Source organism: Myotis nattereri (assembly GCF_964212035.1).
Source record: "Myotis nattereri genome assembly, chromosome: 9".
NCBI lineage: Eukaryota > Metazoa > Chordata > Mammalia > Chiroptera > Vespertilionidae > Myotis > Myotis nattereri.
This window is the reverse complement of record NC_138084.1, coordinates 21196832-21214830: the sequence shown is the minus strand read 5'-3', so window position 1 is coordinate 21214830 and position 17999 is coordinate 21196832. Positions and strand designations below refer to the sequence as shown.

General features: G+C 47.0%; 1 protein-coding gene across 1 annotated transcript; it reads left to right on the top strand.

Annotated features, from left to right (window-relative positions):
• The first annotated feature begins 3091 nt into the window (after nucleotides 1-3091).
• On the top strand, nucleotides 3092-16060 carry RCN1 (reticulocalbin 1). The gene is made up of 6 exons (XM_081100210.1): nucleotides 3092-3403; nucleotides 8014-8207; nucleotides 9212-9390; nucleotides 11228-11288; nucleotides 13889-14088; nucleotides 14895-16060. Exons 1-6 carry the CDS (start codon nucleotides 3150-3152, stop codon nucleotides 15000-15002), a joined length of 996 nt encoding a protein of 331 aa, XP_080956336.1. The 5' UTR covers nucleotides 3092-3149; the 3' UTR covers nucleotides 15003-16060.
• The last annotated feature ends 1939 nt before the right edge of the window (nucleotides 16061-17999 follow it).

The following is a 17999-nucleotide window of genomic DNA, read 5'->3' as shown; positions in this document are numbered from 1 at the left end:
TCCCAGGGAGTGAATTTTGATTTGTCAGCATCAACTCCAGGAATTCCACCTCCATTGTCTGTCACTGGGTCAGGTGTAACCATGTGACACAGGTCTGGCCAATGAAATGTGAAAGAAAGTCTGCAGGGAAAGTTTTCCTCCTGATAAAGGGAGGAAACACACCTCTTCTCCCTGACTCTGAGAGAAAACAAACAGAAAACCTGGTCCCTGATGATGTTATCAAGTCATGTGAATTAACCAATCTGAAATTGATATGACTCTTGTTACATGAGATGATCAAGTTTTCTTACTATTTTAGTGACTTCTGGTTGGATTTTGTTGTAGTTGGTGATGTTACTTACAGCCAGATACAACAAATAAGCACACCCTAAATGACCAACTCAACTATTGGAAATTTTGCTTTTCCTTTCCACGGATTCAACCCACTGCTAAATTTCACTCTTCTTGCTTCCGGTCCCTTTGTCTCATCAAGAATGGAGATTAATCTAAGAGATGACCTTGTACTTAGCCATACATGCACATGGGGAGAAATAAAAAGCAATTTTAAGATGAAAGAAAGCAATTGCACAGTAAATACTTTGACTAGTACTAGTCACTACTCCTGATTCTTTGGTTGAGAGGACTTAACACTCATATGATGGTGGAAGGATGAAAATACAAAAAAGAAAATACAAAGGCAAGCCCAGGAGAAATCATACAAAGTCTTTCACATTCACAGCCCTGCTGGAATTCTCTGGTAATTCCCATGGAGCCAAGACTGCCTCTGGAACAATATGACTGCTGGAAACCACTAGTGTCTGGCAGGAAGCCTACTAGAACAGGAGCAAAGGAGGTACTTCCCCATTCCTGCGAGTCTGGATCATCCCATGGGCCCAGAGTGCTTGTGGCAATTCCCATTCCCTTCCTGATCCTCCTCTTCTTTTTCTAGCTCCCATCTCTTCCTCTCTGTGCCTCCTCCTCCTTCTCCTTCTCCTCTCAGCCCCATCCCCCAACCCCACTCAACAATTCTTGCCTGATGAACCCAGAAGGTACTAAGCCACCTACTTCTCAAGGCTCTTGCATTTTAATGGAGAGCTCTTACACATTCAAAACAATGCTTGTCTATTGCTAGAAATTCAGGTCTCTAGACTGGCAGTGGGGAACCTGTCTGTTCTCAAGCACAGCACTTCCCATTTCATAAAAAGTCAGCTTAGGTGGGGTGAGGCACCGAGGACCAGATCCCCAGGCCTCACTGCCAGCTGGTAGAGAGGTACAGGATCACAAGGACATTACTGCTACTACTCTCAAACCCTACTGCTTTCTGCCAGCTCACACTTGACCTTATCCTCTTCTCATACACCCATACCCCTGCTGTCTGTCTGTCTTATCCAACTCACCTTCAGCCTCAATTTAGATATCCCCTCTTCCAGGAGGCTTTCCCCAATCAATCCCCAAGTCTGGGCCCTGTCCCTCTGCTGTACCTCTATAACGCTGAATGCCTTCCTCTTGGAGCACTTGTCACGCTGATTTGCAATCCATGGCTGCTCAGTAACCAATAGCCAGTATAGCGCTGACATTTAGCAGGTGCCCAGTTTATTGAATGAGTGAATGTTCACACACCCTATTTGCTCTGCAGAGACCTTGACTGTGCAGTTTCTCATTGAACTCTTAGTTCCCAGTCCAGTGCTTAGGCCATGGTGAGCACACAATGATTATGTGTTAGTTGATTAAAAGAAGTCTTCAAAAGGTAGATGCATCTATACTGTTGTTAGCAATGCCCAGACATTCTTAATATGAGGGCAAGCAGCACAGACCAGGGGTCTTTTCTAGACTATCAGGGATGGAGTGGAGTGGGGGGGGGGGGGTGAGGGGCATGGGCCAGGGGCAGAGCAGGGATAGCAGAACAATCCTGGAAGTACAGCTGTCAGGGGTGTGGGGAGGGGCTCCTCTCTTAAACACACTTTTAGTTTTCTAGGGATTCTTAACCTGGGGCTCACGAGTGAAGCTTCAGAAGATCCGTAAATCCCCTGACAGTTTAACCCAACATCCATGCCAGTATGTGCATTTTTCTGGAGGAGGGTCCATGGCTTTCGATGAGTCTGTGTCAAAAGACTGGACACAAAAAGAACTGTTGCCCTGGACCTGCACTGTCCAGTGATAGTCACTAGCCACATGTGGCGATTTACGTTTACACGTCAAAGCCTCAGCGACACTGGCTACATATCAAGTGCACTCAGTGGCCACGACCTCCTGGACAGCCCAGGTAGAGCGAATTCCCATCACTGCAGAAAGTTGTACAGGCGTCTTTACATTGGCAGCTTTACTCCAGATTCAATGCACAGACAAGATTTGTTTGGATCACTTGGTGCGTTTGCAAAATGAATTGTCATTATTTAGAGATGAAAGCATAAGCATCTGAAATCCCGATTTCTTTGGGGGAAATGGGACTCTGCCAGCTTTGGGTCTGCATTCCTCCTGGTGCTGGAGTGCACGGGCTGCTCCGTTTAGATGGGCCCTGGTCCTTTGAAATTACCTGCTTGGCCCTCCTGCACATTTGAGTTCACGACCCTCAGTTCCAGGGGTCCTTGCCCACCCTGGTCTCTTTCCAGCCTCTTGTGTTTGTGACCCAGACTCCCAGTTTGGGTAAGAGGGGTTGAATCTGGTCTAAGGGCACATCTTGGGGAGGGGTCTGGGGCTGAGATTGGGACTCCCGGCTGGAAGTTTGGGACGCAGATCGGGGTGCGGCATGCCTCCCTTTCAGTTCTCCGGAACTGGAAGGAGAGAAAGGGAATTTTATTCTGAACATCTGTTGCTTGACAAAGAACTTCTTCCCAGTCTTCCCATGAGCCCTCCAGTCTCTAGCGCTGCATGCCTGGGCCCGCCCCCAGCGCTGAGATCAGGGGAGGGGCCGAGGCGAAACCCGAGCCCCGGCCCACCACCCCGGCTGGCAACGTGGCTCGGCGGCCCGGCCTCCCCCCCGCAGTCCGGCGTCCAATGGGCCCGTGAGCGCGCCGCCCGCAGATTCCCCGTCCGCGGCCGGGCGCGCGCGCGGGGCGGGAACTGACCGAGGGGCGGCCCGTCCCCTTCCCCCGCCGGCCCCAGCCCCCATTCCCAAGTCGCTTGTCTCGTCGCTCGCTCGGTGCCTCCCCGCCGGCCGCTCTCTCCTCCCGATGGCGCGCTGGAGCTGCGGCCACTGCCTGGGACTGGCCCTGGCGCTGCTGCTGGTGCTGGCGCTGGCTCCGCAGGCGCTGCGGGCCAAGCCCACGGTGCGCAAGGAGCGCGTGGTGCGGCCCGACTCGGAGCTGGGCGAGCGGCCGCCCGAGGACAACCAGAGCTTCCAGTACGACCACGAGGCCTTCCTGGGCAAGGAGGACTCCAAGACCTTCGACCAGCTCACCTCGGAGGAGAGCAAGGAGAGGCTGGGGTGAGCCGCGGCCCGGGCTGCGTTCGGGGGCGTTGCAGGTGCCCGCGGGGCCATCCGGGCGGGAGCCACGCGGAACTCGAGCCGCAAATCGAAAGAGAAATCGGCGCGCGGACCTGAGGGCGGGGTGCAGCGGGCGCAGCGGCGGTGCTGGCGAAATGTGCCTGCGGACGCCGGGACCCCCGCGTGGAGATCGCCCCCCGAGCCGCGGTGGCTCCCCGCGGGGAGGCGAGAACGTGGCAGCAGCCGCGGGAGCCAGGACGGCGAGGGCCCGCCCCTCCCCGTGGTTGCATCAGAAGGAAGGGTAGAGAGTGTACAAAAGAAGAGTTTGTCCACGGTAGCCTTTCAGTGAAGGAGTTCTTCCCCACCCTCCCAGTTTGCTTGAGATGCTTCTAAGCAGGTCGCCAGGATGAGCATAGGAGAGGCTTGAGTCCTGGCCTGTGTCCCAGGACTGGGGCTGAGGTGTTCCTGCCTTCTGCCTCATCCCCCCATAACTCTGATGTAGGGATATCAAAATCCTGTTAAGAAGGGAGGGGCATTTGGGGATAGAGGATGAGGGGTGGGAGGTGGAAATTGCCCCCCCCCCCCCCCCCCGTGTTCCCAGCAGATGTCTGCAGAGGCACCCAGTCCTTTGGCAGCTGAGGGCGAAAAGCTGGAGGGTGGTGTGGTGGATTGTAAACTTCACTGTTGAAAGCAGTTGAGTCAGAAACCAGACCAGGGAAACAAAACTTTGTCACATCTCAGCGCACCCTCTGCAGGTTCCCTGGGGAGACACTGGGGCATTGTGCAAAGCTATCTGGAATCAATAGCCGGCCTGATGGAGGATGGGCTGGGGAGGGTCCCAGTAGCCCTGCCTCCTGGGCACCAGGCCTCCTGGAACCTGGTTCCTGGGGGGTGGAGATCTTCACGTGCTGCTAAATGAAAAGGAACACAGCTGTCCCTGTGCTGCTGGAGGCCACCAAAGGCAAATGGGATTGGTTGGGATATAAGGCTAAATTATACCTATTGTGTAGGTGCACCATCTGCCTACTCTGATAAAAAGATCTTTGAATTTCAAAGTCACCTTCAAACAGTCACCTTTTATTTTGCAGAGAAGTACTTTCTCTTCCTGTTTGGGAGTTAACAATGGGGGCCATTGATGAGTTTAATCCATTGTATTGCTTTGAGGCACTTGAAAACTGATTTGTTCTGGAGCCCCGAGTGGCCCCCATTTGCATTAGTGCCAGTGAGCACGGGGGGTTAGGGTTTGGCAAAGAGAACTTCGTAGTTTGCAGTCCTACAACTTCCAGTTTAATGCCTTCATCGCGAAGGGTAAGCCTGGTGGTGAGAGCAAGGACTGATGAAGTTGGTCTGCCTTTGACCCTTGTATGGACGCCTTAACTTCATTTGTTTATTCATGCAGCAGACATTTGAATGGCCACTGTGTGCCAGCTACCATGTTAGGTACCTGGCAGGTGCAGAGAGAAAACCTGTGTGTGCCCTAGGCCTCAAACTTCTTAAAATCAAACGAGACACAAGCAGGTTCTGATATAATTGCTGCAAAAGCACATAAAAACTAAGGTGAGGGCTGAGGTTGGAGAGAGAGGCTTGGGGGTGTAGGGATGGATCAGTTTGTGGGATGACTCAGAGGTTGCCTGGCATCCCACCAGAGAAAGGCATTTTCTGAAGAGAGAGCAATCCACTTCTAAAGGTTTTGAAACGAGTTCTACTATGTGTCAGGCTGACTATGTCCCGGACTTTATTTGGCATCTAGAGGATGGGAGCTATTAGGACAATAAAGGGACAGAGCAGAAGAAGTGGGAAGTGAGAGTGGAAGGGAAACCAAGAACAGAGCAGGAGGGACCTCTGAGAGGTGGAGATTAGATGTTACCCTGTATGTGGCCGAAATGTCATCACCCAAATTCTTGTTAGGAGAGTCAGACTGGCAGTAGGGAGGAGAGCATAACTGAGGCATGATGGGGAGACCAGTGAAGGATCACGGCCATGAGCACCTGAACCAGGCGCGCGGGTCCAGAAGGCAGGAGAGGTGAACCCAGAAGCATGTGGGAGGGAGCACTGGCAGTTCTCACTCTTGACTTAGCGTGGGGGTGGAGAGAGGGAGCAAGGACTCACAGATGACATCTGGGTCTCTGGCCTGGGCCACTGGATGGATAATGGACATACCACTCAATTGTAAGGTAAATCCAAGCCAGAAGTGGGGGAGGCAGAGGGTGGGAAATGATGGGTGTGAGCGATATGGGGTGGTTGAGCATGAAAAGCCGCCTCTCTGTACACAGCTCCTGGTGCAACAGTCCCCTCCAAGTCTGGGCTGCTGAGGGAGGAGCGTGGCTGAATCTGGGCAACTTTGTCACCACCATCTGACCTGATCCTGAAAGTGTGCCAGCTCTATGGTCTCTGGAGACACCTAGGCCAGAGGGCTGCAAAGTGGGGACCTGTAGGCTGCCTGCTGTGACAAACAGAAGAAATGGAAGTCTATTTCTGGTTTCCCTTTGACACTCACAGGCCATTATTCCCATGTAGCAGCCATTGTCTGGAGCAGCTGGGGCACCCTTGTTGGCAGCTGGCAGGGGATCTCCAGGTTGCCCTAGGCTTGGCCTGGCGGCTTTGTTCATTTCTGTCACCTGCTAGGTGTTTGTTGAGTTTTCCATCCACCCAATTACTGTCCTTAGTGGAAAGGCACATTTTCTTTCCTTTATTCCCCACCACATTCCTGGTGAAGTAGGTATTCCAGTTTGCAATTGGAGAAACTGAGACTCAGAGAATCAAGACATTTGCCTATCACACAGGACTAGGCAAGATCCAGGTGTTTTGACTAGAGCAGTGGTTGGCAAGCTGCGGCTTGCGAGCCACATGCGGCTCTTTGGCCCCTTGAGTGTGGCTCTTCCACAAAATACCACGTGCAGGCGTGCATGTACAGTGCGATTGAAATTTCGTGGCCCATGCGCAAAAGTTAGTATTTTGTGGAAGAGCCACACTCAAGGGGCCAAAGAGCCGCGTGTGGCTCGCGAGCCGCAGTTTGCTGACCACTGGACTAGAGGGATTGACTTTGTCTGCATCATAGCTGCCTTTCCCAGTATCTCACTCCTGAGATTTTTTAAAAGAGAGATTAAGATCATATTTATTCTTCCAACAGATAGTAAGTTCTAGGTGTCAGGCTGACTATGTCCCTGCCGTTATTTGTCATCAATTAGATGCTGTCTTTTCCACAAGAAAAGGTTATTCACAGTCTGACATTAGGTCTCTGCTGGTCTGAGATTCTGTTCCTCAGCCAGCTTTGGATAACTGATGGGCATGTCACCTCTGTGTCCCGGCATTGGAGCAGTGCCTGGCACATAGTAGGTAGGTTTAGCACTGCAGTGTTGAAAGAATTCTGCTGGGTCTGGCTGTGGTATCCTGGAAGGAAGCCTGAAGATACCTGAGGCTTTGTCTTTCAATATGGAGAAGTTACAATTGCAAATGAAAGGACCCATTAAAGCTATTAGTAATGCTTACACCTTCCTGAGAAAGGAGCTCTGGCCCCCCTCGGTACCAGGTGGGAGATGGAGACTTAAGTACTTATGAATTCATTTCCCATATCTAATTAATCAAAAGAGAAACTGCCAATCAAAACTGCTGTTCACAGTAAGAAAATTTTACCACTGAATTGATAGAATTCCAGCCCAAAGCAAAGAAACAAATCCCTAATCCACCTGTATGACCTCCTCCCAATAAGTGGACTATCAGGGTAAAACTTTTTTAAACATTAGGAATAACCTGTGGGTATCTTTGAAGTTTCCTACAGGGATGGAGTCCCTGGTTTGGACCCTTTGGCCTAGAGGTCGATGCTGGTGAATACTAGCCGGAACTTTGCTTTGGACTAGTGTTTGGCGTACCTCAATGGAGTCCAGTGGGAAATTGCTGGAACCTGGGCCAGCTGTGGAACAGGAGATACCAGTGGGCATAGGGGTCTTGAAGAGCAGGAGGTTCGGGCTCCTGGAGCTGCTTAGCTGCTCACGTTTCTTGAATAGGTTTCACTGATGTCAAGGTTCTTTCATCCCCAACATTTTATGCTTGTCCAACAAGATCTGGTCTCTTGGCTTCAAGTGTCAAGTGTTTGGCTACAAAGTGGTGAGTTTAAAAAACAAACAAAACCACAGAAACCATAAGAACTCACTTATCTGTTGGTTTACATAGAATTTTTCATTTTTTTAGATTGGACCTAAAGTCACTTCTTCACCCATTGTACCAAATACCAGCTGTGTGATCTTGGAACAGTAATTCAAGTTCTCTCAGCCTCAGTTTCCATTATTCTAAAGACTGCATCAGGGAAGACCGCTACAAATCGACACTAATCAGTTGGTCTTGCCTATCTGCAGAGCACCGTGTTGAAAAGGATTCTGAGGCCACATCTCGGTTCATTAGGACAAAGGAACATGACCCACTAGTAGTGTCTGCCAGTGGCACTGGGTGGGAGGAAGGCATGTCGTTCTTGGAAGAGATGAACTTGAAGGTCCTTTCCAGCACCATCGGATCATTGGGCTTGTGTCTATGCATTTTAGATTCTGCAGGCGTTTGATCTTTCTCTGGATCAGGATCATGCAAGTCTTGATAATAGCCTTGTTTTTTAACTACAGGAAGATTGTCGATCGAATTGACAGTGATGGGGATGGCTTTGTCACCACGGAGGAGCTGAAAACCTGGATTAAACGGGTGCAGAAGAGATACATCTATGATAATGTTGCTAAAGTCTGGAAGGATTATGATAGGGACAAGGACGATAAAATTTCCTGGGAGGAATATAAACAAGCCACCTATGGTTACTACCTAGGTAAGAGGTGCTGCAGGAGAGATTACACAGCTGGGGCCCACATAACAAGCTTTTTGCAGAGACTCTCTACTCCCTCATCATATCCACCCCCTTCGGGGGATGTCACAACCTCCTAAGTAGAACCTACTTGTGTAACATCCTGCTCTGCTTACTAAGAATGCACTTGGTTGCTTACTCTGTATGAGATCCTAGGTGGTGAGTAGTGGCAGGGGTCTAGGATCTAATGAAAAGTGATTTAGGTTGCCACCCTCCCTGAGCTACGATCTCAAGGGTACACTCAGAACAAAGCAGAGAGGCAGCATGTCTGCCATACAGTTCACAGTGCTGCCGATTTCAGATAGCAAGTGGGCTGGAGCTATCGGGGAAGACTTCTGGTAGAGGGTGGCTTGGGAGCTGGGCCTGGAAGAATGGATTTGTATTTGGAGAGAGAGTGGGGGAGGTGGTTCAGCTGGAAGGGCAAAGGTACAGCGATGCATTTAGCAATGGGCAGGGTTTGGATATGAGACACACCTGTTTTGGGAATGATGGAATGGTGTGTGCAAAGCACAGGGTGCAGACCCGCTAGGTGTGTGGTCGACAGTGAGGGGACAGGTCTGAGAAGCACCGAAGATGCACAGATTCACAGACAGATTAAGGGAGACCTTGAAAGCCAGGCAGAAGCATTTAGACAAAATGTGGTACTAGGGAGCCTCTGCATGTTCTGGAGCAAAGAATGATATGATGAAAGCAGGGTTCAGCAAAGCGAAGTATGGCTTTAGTATGGTCGAAAGCCTGTGCTCGTAACCACTACTAGAATTCCCTTAATATACCCAGTAGGGCTGTATTATGGGGTGGTAAGAAGGGGCAGATACGAGAGGCATTCTGAAATAAATGGTGTCAGAGAACTCGAGAGGTCAGGATCTTTAGTCCCATGTGTCCTTCTTTGGGCATGAAGTTACCAGTGATCTGGCAGGAAATGCCTTCCCTAGCAGCCCAGTTGAAATGTTTGTGTGCACATCCTGCAGGAAACCCCGCAGAGTTTCAGGATTCTTCCGATCATCACACCTTTAAGAAGATGCTGCCACGCGACGAGAGAAGGTTCAAAGCTGCAGACCTCAATGGTGACCAGACAGCCACTCGGGAGGAGTTCACCGCCTTTCTGCACCCTGAGGAGTTTGAGCATATGAAAGAAATTGTGGTTTTGGTAAGATAAAAGAAGTCCCTAGGCTGGGAGAAGACCAGAGCAAATGCTACACCAAGATCTTGCCTTGTCTTCCAAAGAGAGAATGTTCTTCATCTTGAGGGGAATTGGAGAGGGACCCTGAAGTGGAGTGCATTGGAATACCTGTCCACCCAGTAAATGAGTCAGGGCAGGCTAGGTGCTGTAACAAGTAGCCCCCAATCATAGCCATTTATCACAATCAAAGCTTATTTCTTGCTTATACCACTTCCAGGGCAGATGGTCCCAGTCAGGTAGGTTTTCTGGGCAGTTCTCCTCTAAGAGCTATCAGGCAGCCAGGCTGCTTCCATCTTATACACCACCATCCTGTGGCCTCAAGGTCGTCCTGGTAGCTGCCAGCTGGTAGATAAGAGGAAAGGAGGAGAAGGCAGTCAGTCTACCTAACTGCTCTGACCGGAAATGACACATCCCTTCCTTTTTCATTCTTCCAGCTCCTCCTAGATGTGATGAGGCTGGGAAATAGTTTAGATATGTGCTCAAAAAGAGCAAATGGGTTTGATAAGGAAACTAGCTAGTCTCTGTCCACTTTTAAGCTTTGAGGGAACTAAAAAAAGACTCTGAAATGGAATATATTGGGTTGTTAAGCTGTACAGAAACATAAAGTGAAAACCATGGCTGGAAAGGATGCTCCCCTTAGGTTGGGTCTTCAGAGGATGAATAGATCAGATCCTATGGGCTTTGAGGGTCAGCTATGCTTGTAAAGGCCTCTGAGTGTGGTGGCTTTCCATAGTGTTTTGTGGAGTCCCAAATGTCTTTGTTTTTTTTTTTTTTAAATATATTTTTACTGATTCAGAGAGGAAGGGAGAGGGAGAGAGAGATAGAAACATCAATGATGAGAGAGAATCACCTATTGGCTGCCTCCTGCACACCTTACTGGGGATGTGCCCGCAACCAAGGTACATGCCCTTAATTGGAATCGAACCTTCAGTCCGCAGACCTACGCTCTCCACTGAGCCAAACCGGTCAGGGCAGAGTCTCAAATGTCTTAATATAATGTGGTCACTTGCTTCCTGGTCAGATAACCTGAGGCAAGCTGCCTCCATGCTGGGAAACAGGTGGCTGAAGCTTTTGTTTATAACCAGCTCAGGGCTATTTTAGTTATGCAGTTGGTGGTTGGGCCCACTCTTGCCTCCTGCTTCATCCTCATGACCTAAGGACTGAGCAATGGCTCGGAGAATCATTTCTTTTTACTGCCCAACATCCACTTAGTGATAGCTGATTTGCCAGAGGGCGATGAAGATGAAGAATTAGCCATAAGTGGATTATGTGCCTTTGAGTTGCTGAGGCAATGGACATTAAACTCATTGAAATACTCCCCATGGCAAAATGCCTAATCCTGAAGTCAAATATGCTAAATACAGAACATAATACACCCGAAAGTCAGATAGACTTTTACTTCTCAATTGCCCGCTGTTTCATATTTTTCTGACACCACCCCGTGTTCATTGTCCAGTTAGCCCTGGAATCTATCTCTGACCATCTGGTCCGGTGGTTCTCAAGCTGGGTCCTCCCAGGTACCCCCTGGGGATGACTTGGCTGGATGGTGGAAGTGGTTGGGCTGGCATATAACCAGGGCAGCTCTGGACTTCCACATACATTTTCATTTGAAGAGTGTTCTATGAAAACTGGGAGTAGGGAGAAAGGACGGAAACCACTGCAGTGGTGCACAGGAGGTAAGGAGACAAGCCCGAAGTCACCAAGCGTTCAACCATAAAAGCCAGACGAAGGACAGTAGTCAGAACTCTAAGACTGACTGAGAGCGCAAAGCCACCTTGCATTCTGTTTTCTGTTTGCTTCCTAGGAAACTCTGGAGGACATCGACAAGAATGGGGATGGGTTTGTGGACCAGGATGAGTATATCGGTAAGTGCAGCCTGGGTCCTGCTCAGCTGTCTCCACTGGGCAACGTTCCTCCACCCACATGTACTTTCTCCAGACATCTCTGTTAGCAACCGCTACAAGTCCGTAGGTGTCGCTCTTGTGAGGGACTTGTTACACCATCCCTAGTGCAGTGATGTCAGGGAGGAATTATTAGACATCATTCAGTGGAGCAGAGACCAGAGGCTGGCCCCTGCCTGTAGGATGGCCAGCAGTGGTCCCCACAACTCTCAGGGGTGCCCTTCATCACGCTGTGTAGTTTTACCTTTGCGAAATGCGATGGGAGATGCCGTAGATGTACAGTGAGTGTAGAGCAGACAGTCTCAGTGAAAGGACTGAAATCAGACTGGGTCCGCAGGGCCTACAGCTCTAAGTAGACAAAGCTATGATCAGTAGAGCTACTTATATGCCCAGGCTGTCTGCAGAAAAGCATTCCTTCTTACAGGTAAATCCTTTTGCATAATTGCCCCCTAATATAGCTGTTTTGTTTTTGATCCTTTCATTGGGAGGGCCATATCTAGCATTTTGTTCTGAAGGGCTCCACGTGAGCAATGTCAAGAAGGGCATTTTCAGGCAACTGAGCACTGCCTGAATGCAACTCGAATGTAGCTGGGTCGGAACCCACCGTTGCTGGTTAGAGTCCTTCCCGGCAGCCCCAAAGCCTCCAAGCGTAAAGGACTGGAGCAGGCAACATGGAAATTTCTATTTGATCCTCATCAGCTGCTACTTCAGTGCTTTGGCGCATGGCTGCCTTCTCATGATACCCCCTCTTTTCCCAAATCTCAACAAGGTAAAGCTGGTAAATCATTCGAGGGATGGGATCACTGTAATTCTTATACACATATTGATTAGAAGCTGTTGATTCCCTTTCATTGTAAAACCAGAGCCCCAGTTGCCATCGGTCTTTGGCCTGTGATTGTGTGATTTTGCCACCCCTTACCCAAGAACAAGTGCCTTCAGTAATGAAGGGCAGAATTGCTTCTAGTCTTTAGGAATTGATCCCAGGAACGTCACGCTGTTCTCTGTCAGTCTGTGGTGTAACAGGTAGCTTTCGCCACAGTCCTTAAAGTGATCTTGGTGGCACTAATTGTAGAATAACAGATGCTGACAGCCCCTCGTCAGGGCAAGAGCAGAGCTCTCCTCTTGCTTGGTGCACATCTGAGGGAAGGTTCAGAGCCGCAGACGCCTTGACAGTGGGGATGGGATTAGACTAACAGAAAAGGCTGGCTGATTAAAACCATGCAGCACTTTTGACTAAGGATGTGTGCTCTTCCTAGCTTTCCTGAATTCTGCATTGAAACAGTGCAGCATCAGAGGCAAAACTCCTTTAGTGGCTCTGCCTAAAACCAACATTCCATTCTTTACACTGAGCAGAGAGGCAGATGGGGACATTGTACCTGCAAATCAAATTCTGAGCAATTTGCAGTCAGAAAGGCCTGTAGCATAGACTTGTCTAGCAAGTGACTTCTCTTCAGGAGGGAATGAGTGCAAACCCAGTGGTGATGTGTAATGGGAAAGAGCACAGTGGAATTAGAAGTCCTGGCTTCTCCACTTACTCGTTTTGTGACCCCAGGGGAGTCATGCAATCACTGTAAGCCTCAGTTTCTTCGTCTGTAAAATGGGAATACACAGCACCCATGCTTCCAGAACTGGATGGAGCTCAAGCTAATGTATGTGACAGCCATTTCTCAAAAACACTATGCAGATGTCAGGTGTGATTCTACCTTGTAGCAGAACCAAGGGTCTTACCTCTCTTTTACCTTCACTGCCTGCTCCCTGTACCACCTGACATTCCCAAGTTGTGTTTCCATTAAAGAGAAACTGCCCACAGGGTATCTCTCTTTTCTAAGATTATCTAGTAATTTAGAAAACAGTGCAAAAACTTTGCCTTTTTTCTCCTTTTGCCATTTTGTAAAACAGGGATCATGATCTATCTTATAGAATTGTTATAAAAATGAAATAAAGTGATATACGTGAAAACCCTTTGGAAATTATGTAAACGACAATAGGAATGAACATGGTAGATAAGCCCATGTTTCTATGCAACCTCAAGCTCATACTAGCTGTGGCCTCAGTATTTTCATCTATAAAATGGAAATTATAACAAGACCGACTTCATAGGATTGTTGTGTATGTAAAGTACATTATAAAGTATCTGGACCATAGAAGGTGCTTGATGGTGGTTATGAGTTTTCACCTGTATAGTGCTAGTTTGGGTTTAGAGGGCTTTCATAGGAAGTGTCCCACCTGACCTTCATAATAACCCTGTGATTTGTAAATTATTATCATCTCCATTTTGCAGACAAGGCAATTTCAGATTCAGCCATTGAAATGGGTGACTTAATCCTCGGCACGGAACTGAGTCATCTTTTATCTTCTGGCTCCTAAGCTCAGTTCTTTCTCTCCCACCAGGCGACTTCCATAGTGGATAAATCATTGCAGTATTATTCTCAAGAAACTGCCCACCGGATGTCTGGGTTAGGTCTCTAGATTGGTCATTGTCCTTCCAAAAACTCAGGAGGTCAGGTTTTCTTTGATGTCCCTTCCCACCTGTCTTCCTAACCAAGATCAACCTTCCTTTCCAGCGGATATGTTTTCCCACGAGGAGAATGGCCCTGAGCCAGACTGGGTTTTGTCAGAACGGGAGCAGTTTACTGAATTCAGGGACCTGAACAAGGATGGGAAGTTGGACAAAGATGAGATTCGCCACTGGATCCTCCCCCAAGACTATGACCACGCACAGGCTGAGGCCAGACACCTGGTGTATGAGTCGGACAAAAACAGGGTATTTCACATTCTTCTGGAGTCAGTCTTTGAAGAGAGACAGTTTACATAAGATTGGTTCTGTTTGCTTTTTTGTGATAGCATTGGCCTGTGCCCCTGTGCCTTATTGACATTTCTCATTCTTGCCCTACGTCAGAGACCTGTAAACTTGACCCAATACCATGATAATCCACAGTGAGATCATTAGGTCAAGACATTCCTGGAGAGTCAGCTGTGGGCCACAGACTTACATTCACTCCCATTTCCTAGAATTGCAGAATTTTGTTTGCTGTGGGCAGGGCATGGATTTAAGAGAGACACCCTGCATTGCCTTAAGACAACTTTGTTCATCCATTCATTCAGTCAGCAGATATTTATCCAACATCCATGATGTGTCAGGCACAAGAAAGTGCAGCCCATTAAAACATAAGGCATCCTCAGGCAAGCGCACACTTCTAGCTCTGTGCCCAGCACTTCAATATCTATTGATACATATCCACATAAATAAGTAAGCAAGATTTATAAAGACCTGCCTTTTTCCACTTTGATCACTGCTCCAACTCTTAGGAGACAATTGTGTGGTATGCGGTCCATGAAAGGGAAGTGGACTTCTTCAAAGGCCCTTTTTGGGAATGCCAGCACTGCTTGTAGACAGTTGGTCGAGCTTCTGAATTCCTGGGGGACTTACCTAATATATTTTTGCACAGTACCTAGCAGCTTCTTAATAAGTGTAGCGTTTCAAGTGTTGCAAATCAGTGAACTAACATAGAGCTTCATGCTATTCATTTACTAGAGCTTCGATAACACAGCTCTTTCCTCTCCCGGCAGGATGAAAAGCTAACTAAAGAGGAGATATTGGAGAACTGGAACATGTTTGTTGGAAGCCAAGCTACCAATTATGGAGAAGACCTCACAAAAAATCATGATGAACTTTGATACACACTCAGCATGACATGACAGACTGTCATGGGCTTTCTTTTATTGTCTTGGATGGTTGCTGCAGTTGTCTAATTTATAGCAGTTGTGTCCCTGAAACAGCAGTTTATAACCTCAGATTGGGCTTAAAATTGCTTTTCACTCAATGTTTACTGCGAAATAGTCATTTCTATTCCTTCAATAAGATATCTCTACAAACACCTTAAAATCTTTTGTAAATCACAGTATTTTTGGGGGTGGGGATACATTACAAAAACATGACTTTTTAGCCTTTTTCATTAAATTTAAAGGGGAATAAGATTAGAAAAAGCCCTAGTACTGAGAAGTTGGGTGGGTTGGGGGAGCAGTATATGGAGTGACTGCTATGTATTTTAACTGAAATTTTTATATTTGCCACATTGAAAAATTAGTGAGGGAAAACTGATAAAGTTACAGTGGTGTCATCCTGTGCGGGCTTATTTCAGAACAAGTCTAATACTTCAGATTCTTCCTTCTTGACTTTGTACTCTGAGCTGTTACTGTAAGTGGAGTATAAAACCTCTGTGCATTTTTCTGTATGGACCTGGTAATGTGCACAACAAATCCACATCTTTGTTTTTTTTTGTTTTTTGTTTTTACAATAAGAATCAATGAAGAAAGATAATGTGAAAAAGAAAGGAATGTTAGAGGTAGGGAAAAGATGAATGGCAGGCATTTGGCGAACTATAGGAAAATGGTAAACATGTTATTATACTTGGGAAGATTACCTTGACATATAAATGAGGTAGGTCTGATCCTTGAAAAAGTGGATAGAGAAGTGATCCATTTCTTTGCTGATGATCGATAGGATTGAAGGAGGGAATCCCAGGGAAGCCTGCCTGGTGGGGGGCTGCACCCCAGTCCCAGTGATTCCGCGACTCTTGGACCTGCCAGGGGACCACTCACACCGTGGAATTAGGACAAGGTGATGTTCTAAGCCATTGGCTGAACTGGAGGAAACAACGTTTACAGGTTGAAATGCTACCTTGTAAGTAGGAAGTGAATGAAATAAAAAATCCCACTGAGGATTTTCTACTGTGTCCTGTGGTGTTTGACTTCACATGTACTGTGCCTTTATTCACAGAGAATTAAATAGGATGGGTTAACATGAGTAAAATTACAAAGGGTCTGGGGGTTTTAGATCAAGTACTAAGAATGTTCAGAATATCCTTGTATTTACTGATTTAATAAATGGGTACTTCCTTCTTCCTCTATGCTAGTTAGGGAATCTGTAGGCCATTTTAACATCTTTCTGAGATAGCTCTCAACTGGAAGAATATCCAGATTTCTCACCAAGCCCTCTGAGTCTGGTCCCTTGCTGTCTCATCGGCATCACCTTATCACTCTCCCATTTGCTTCCTATTGCTGGCCCACTGCCTTTCTGGTCCTTCAACACCAAATTCACTCCTAGGTTGGACCCTTCACACTTGCTGTCCCCTCAAATTCACAACACTATCTCTCACATTCTCTGGGAACTCAAAATGGTACTTCCTCAATAGAGCCTTCCGGACTCCAACATTTATAGTATAGTCACGTGCCACTGAGTAACAGAGATATGTTCTGAGAAATGTGTTCTTAGGCACTTTTGTTGTGTGACCATAGAGTGTATTTATACAAACATAGATGGTCTACCTTCCTACACTCCTAGGCTAACTGGTAGACCATCATCGTGTATAGGGTCCATCATTGACCGTTGTTAAGCAGTGCACGATTTTAGTACCCATTCAAATCCCTATCTCATTTCTGTTTCATTTTTTTTGATACAGATTTCCATTGATATTTGTTTCCTAGGGCTGCTGTACAAATTACACAAAGTGAATGGCTAACAGACAACCAAAGAAGCTCATTCTCTCAGTTCTAGAGGCCAGAGTGACATCAAGGAGGCTCTAGGGGAGAATCTCTCCTTCTCCTCATCCTGAGATCCTTAACTTAGTTAAAGCTGCAAAGACCATGTGCCACTTAACGACAGGGATATATGTTCATATTCACAAGTTCCAGGCTAGGAGGTAGACATGTCTTGGGGACCACCATTCAACCAACTATAACACTGGACATTATCTTTGTATATTGTTCATCTTCCCCAAGTTAGAATGATGAGCTTTGAGAGAACAATAGAGTCTGGTCCATCTAATTTACTCCTATTTCCAGGAATTTGGAACATGAGAGCCCAGCCTATAATAAGTACTCCAAGTATTTGCTGAAGAATGAGAGGTTGTTAGCTTTAATCAGAGACTATATGTCAGGGGAAGAAATTTTTCTGGAAAATATAAAATAAACAGTGAACATGTGCTGAATGAGAATATAAGTAATTTTGTCCAAGATTCCACAGTGATTAGATGGCAGGGACAAAATTCAAATCCAGATGTTCCTGTCTTCAAGATCTCTGTAATGAGAAATACTGTGATGTCACAAAGCATTATTTATATGCTTAATGGCACTGAAAGCATTAATTGCTAGGAGCCGAAATCTGTCCAAGCAAAGCATGAATACATTTTGTACCTCATGTCTCTTCTTGTAGGTGTTTAGCACTAAGTTTCACTGCTCCAAATCGCCAATCTGACATAGGTTTTCTTTGTTTCTCTGCTCTCCCACAGTACATGATTACATGGTCAGGAAATTAAAATAGCTCCTCCTACCTAGAAACAGGCTGACAACATTTTTCTTTTTAAGCAGTGAAAACCTGTCTTTAAAAAAATGAGAAATTCTGTGTAACCTAATTATAAGCATAACACTTTAAAAAGGTGCTAACATTCTTTTTCCCCCAAACGGGAATATCGGTTGATTTATTAAGTTATACACAGTAAGATGTTAAATATAGTTTGAGCACTAAGTTTTTCCTTTCAAGTCAGTGCACATAAGAAGAGAACCCTCAAAGAAACCAGGGCTTCTGGGGCTGAATTTAACACTATTTAAGGAAAGAAAATCGTAGCTAGGGGACATAGCTGTTAACATGGTGATTTGTAAAGCCTTAGATTTCTA

Excerpts from the sequence above, each read along its gene's own strand:
- RCN1 (XM_081100210.1), top strand. The coding sequence starts at position 3,150 with ATGGCGCGCTGGAGCTGCGGCCACTGCCTGGGACTGGCCCTGGCGCTG. Across the intron at positions 8,208-9,211 it reads CACCTATGGTTACTACCTAG|GAAACCCCGCAGAGTTTCAG; the intron begins GTAAGAGGTGCT and ends CACATCCTGCAG. Across the intron at positions 9,391-11,227 it reads TGAAAGAAATTGTGGTTTTG|GAAACTCTGGAGGACATCGA; the intron begins GTAAGATAAAAG and ends TTTGCTTCCTAG.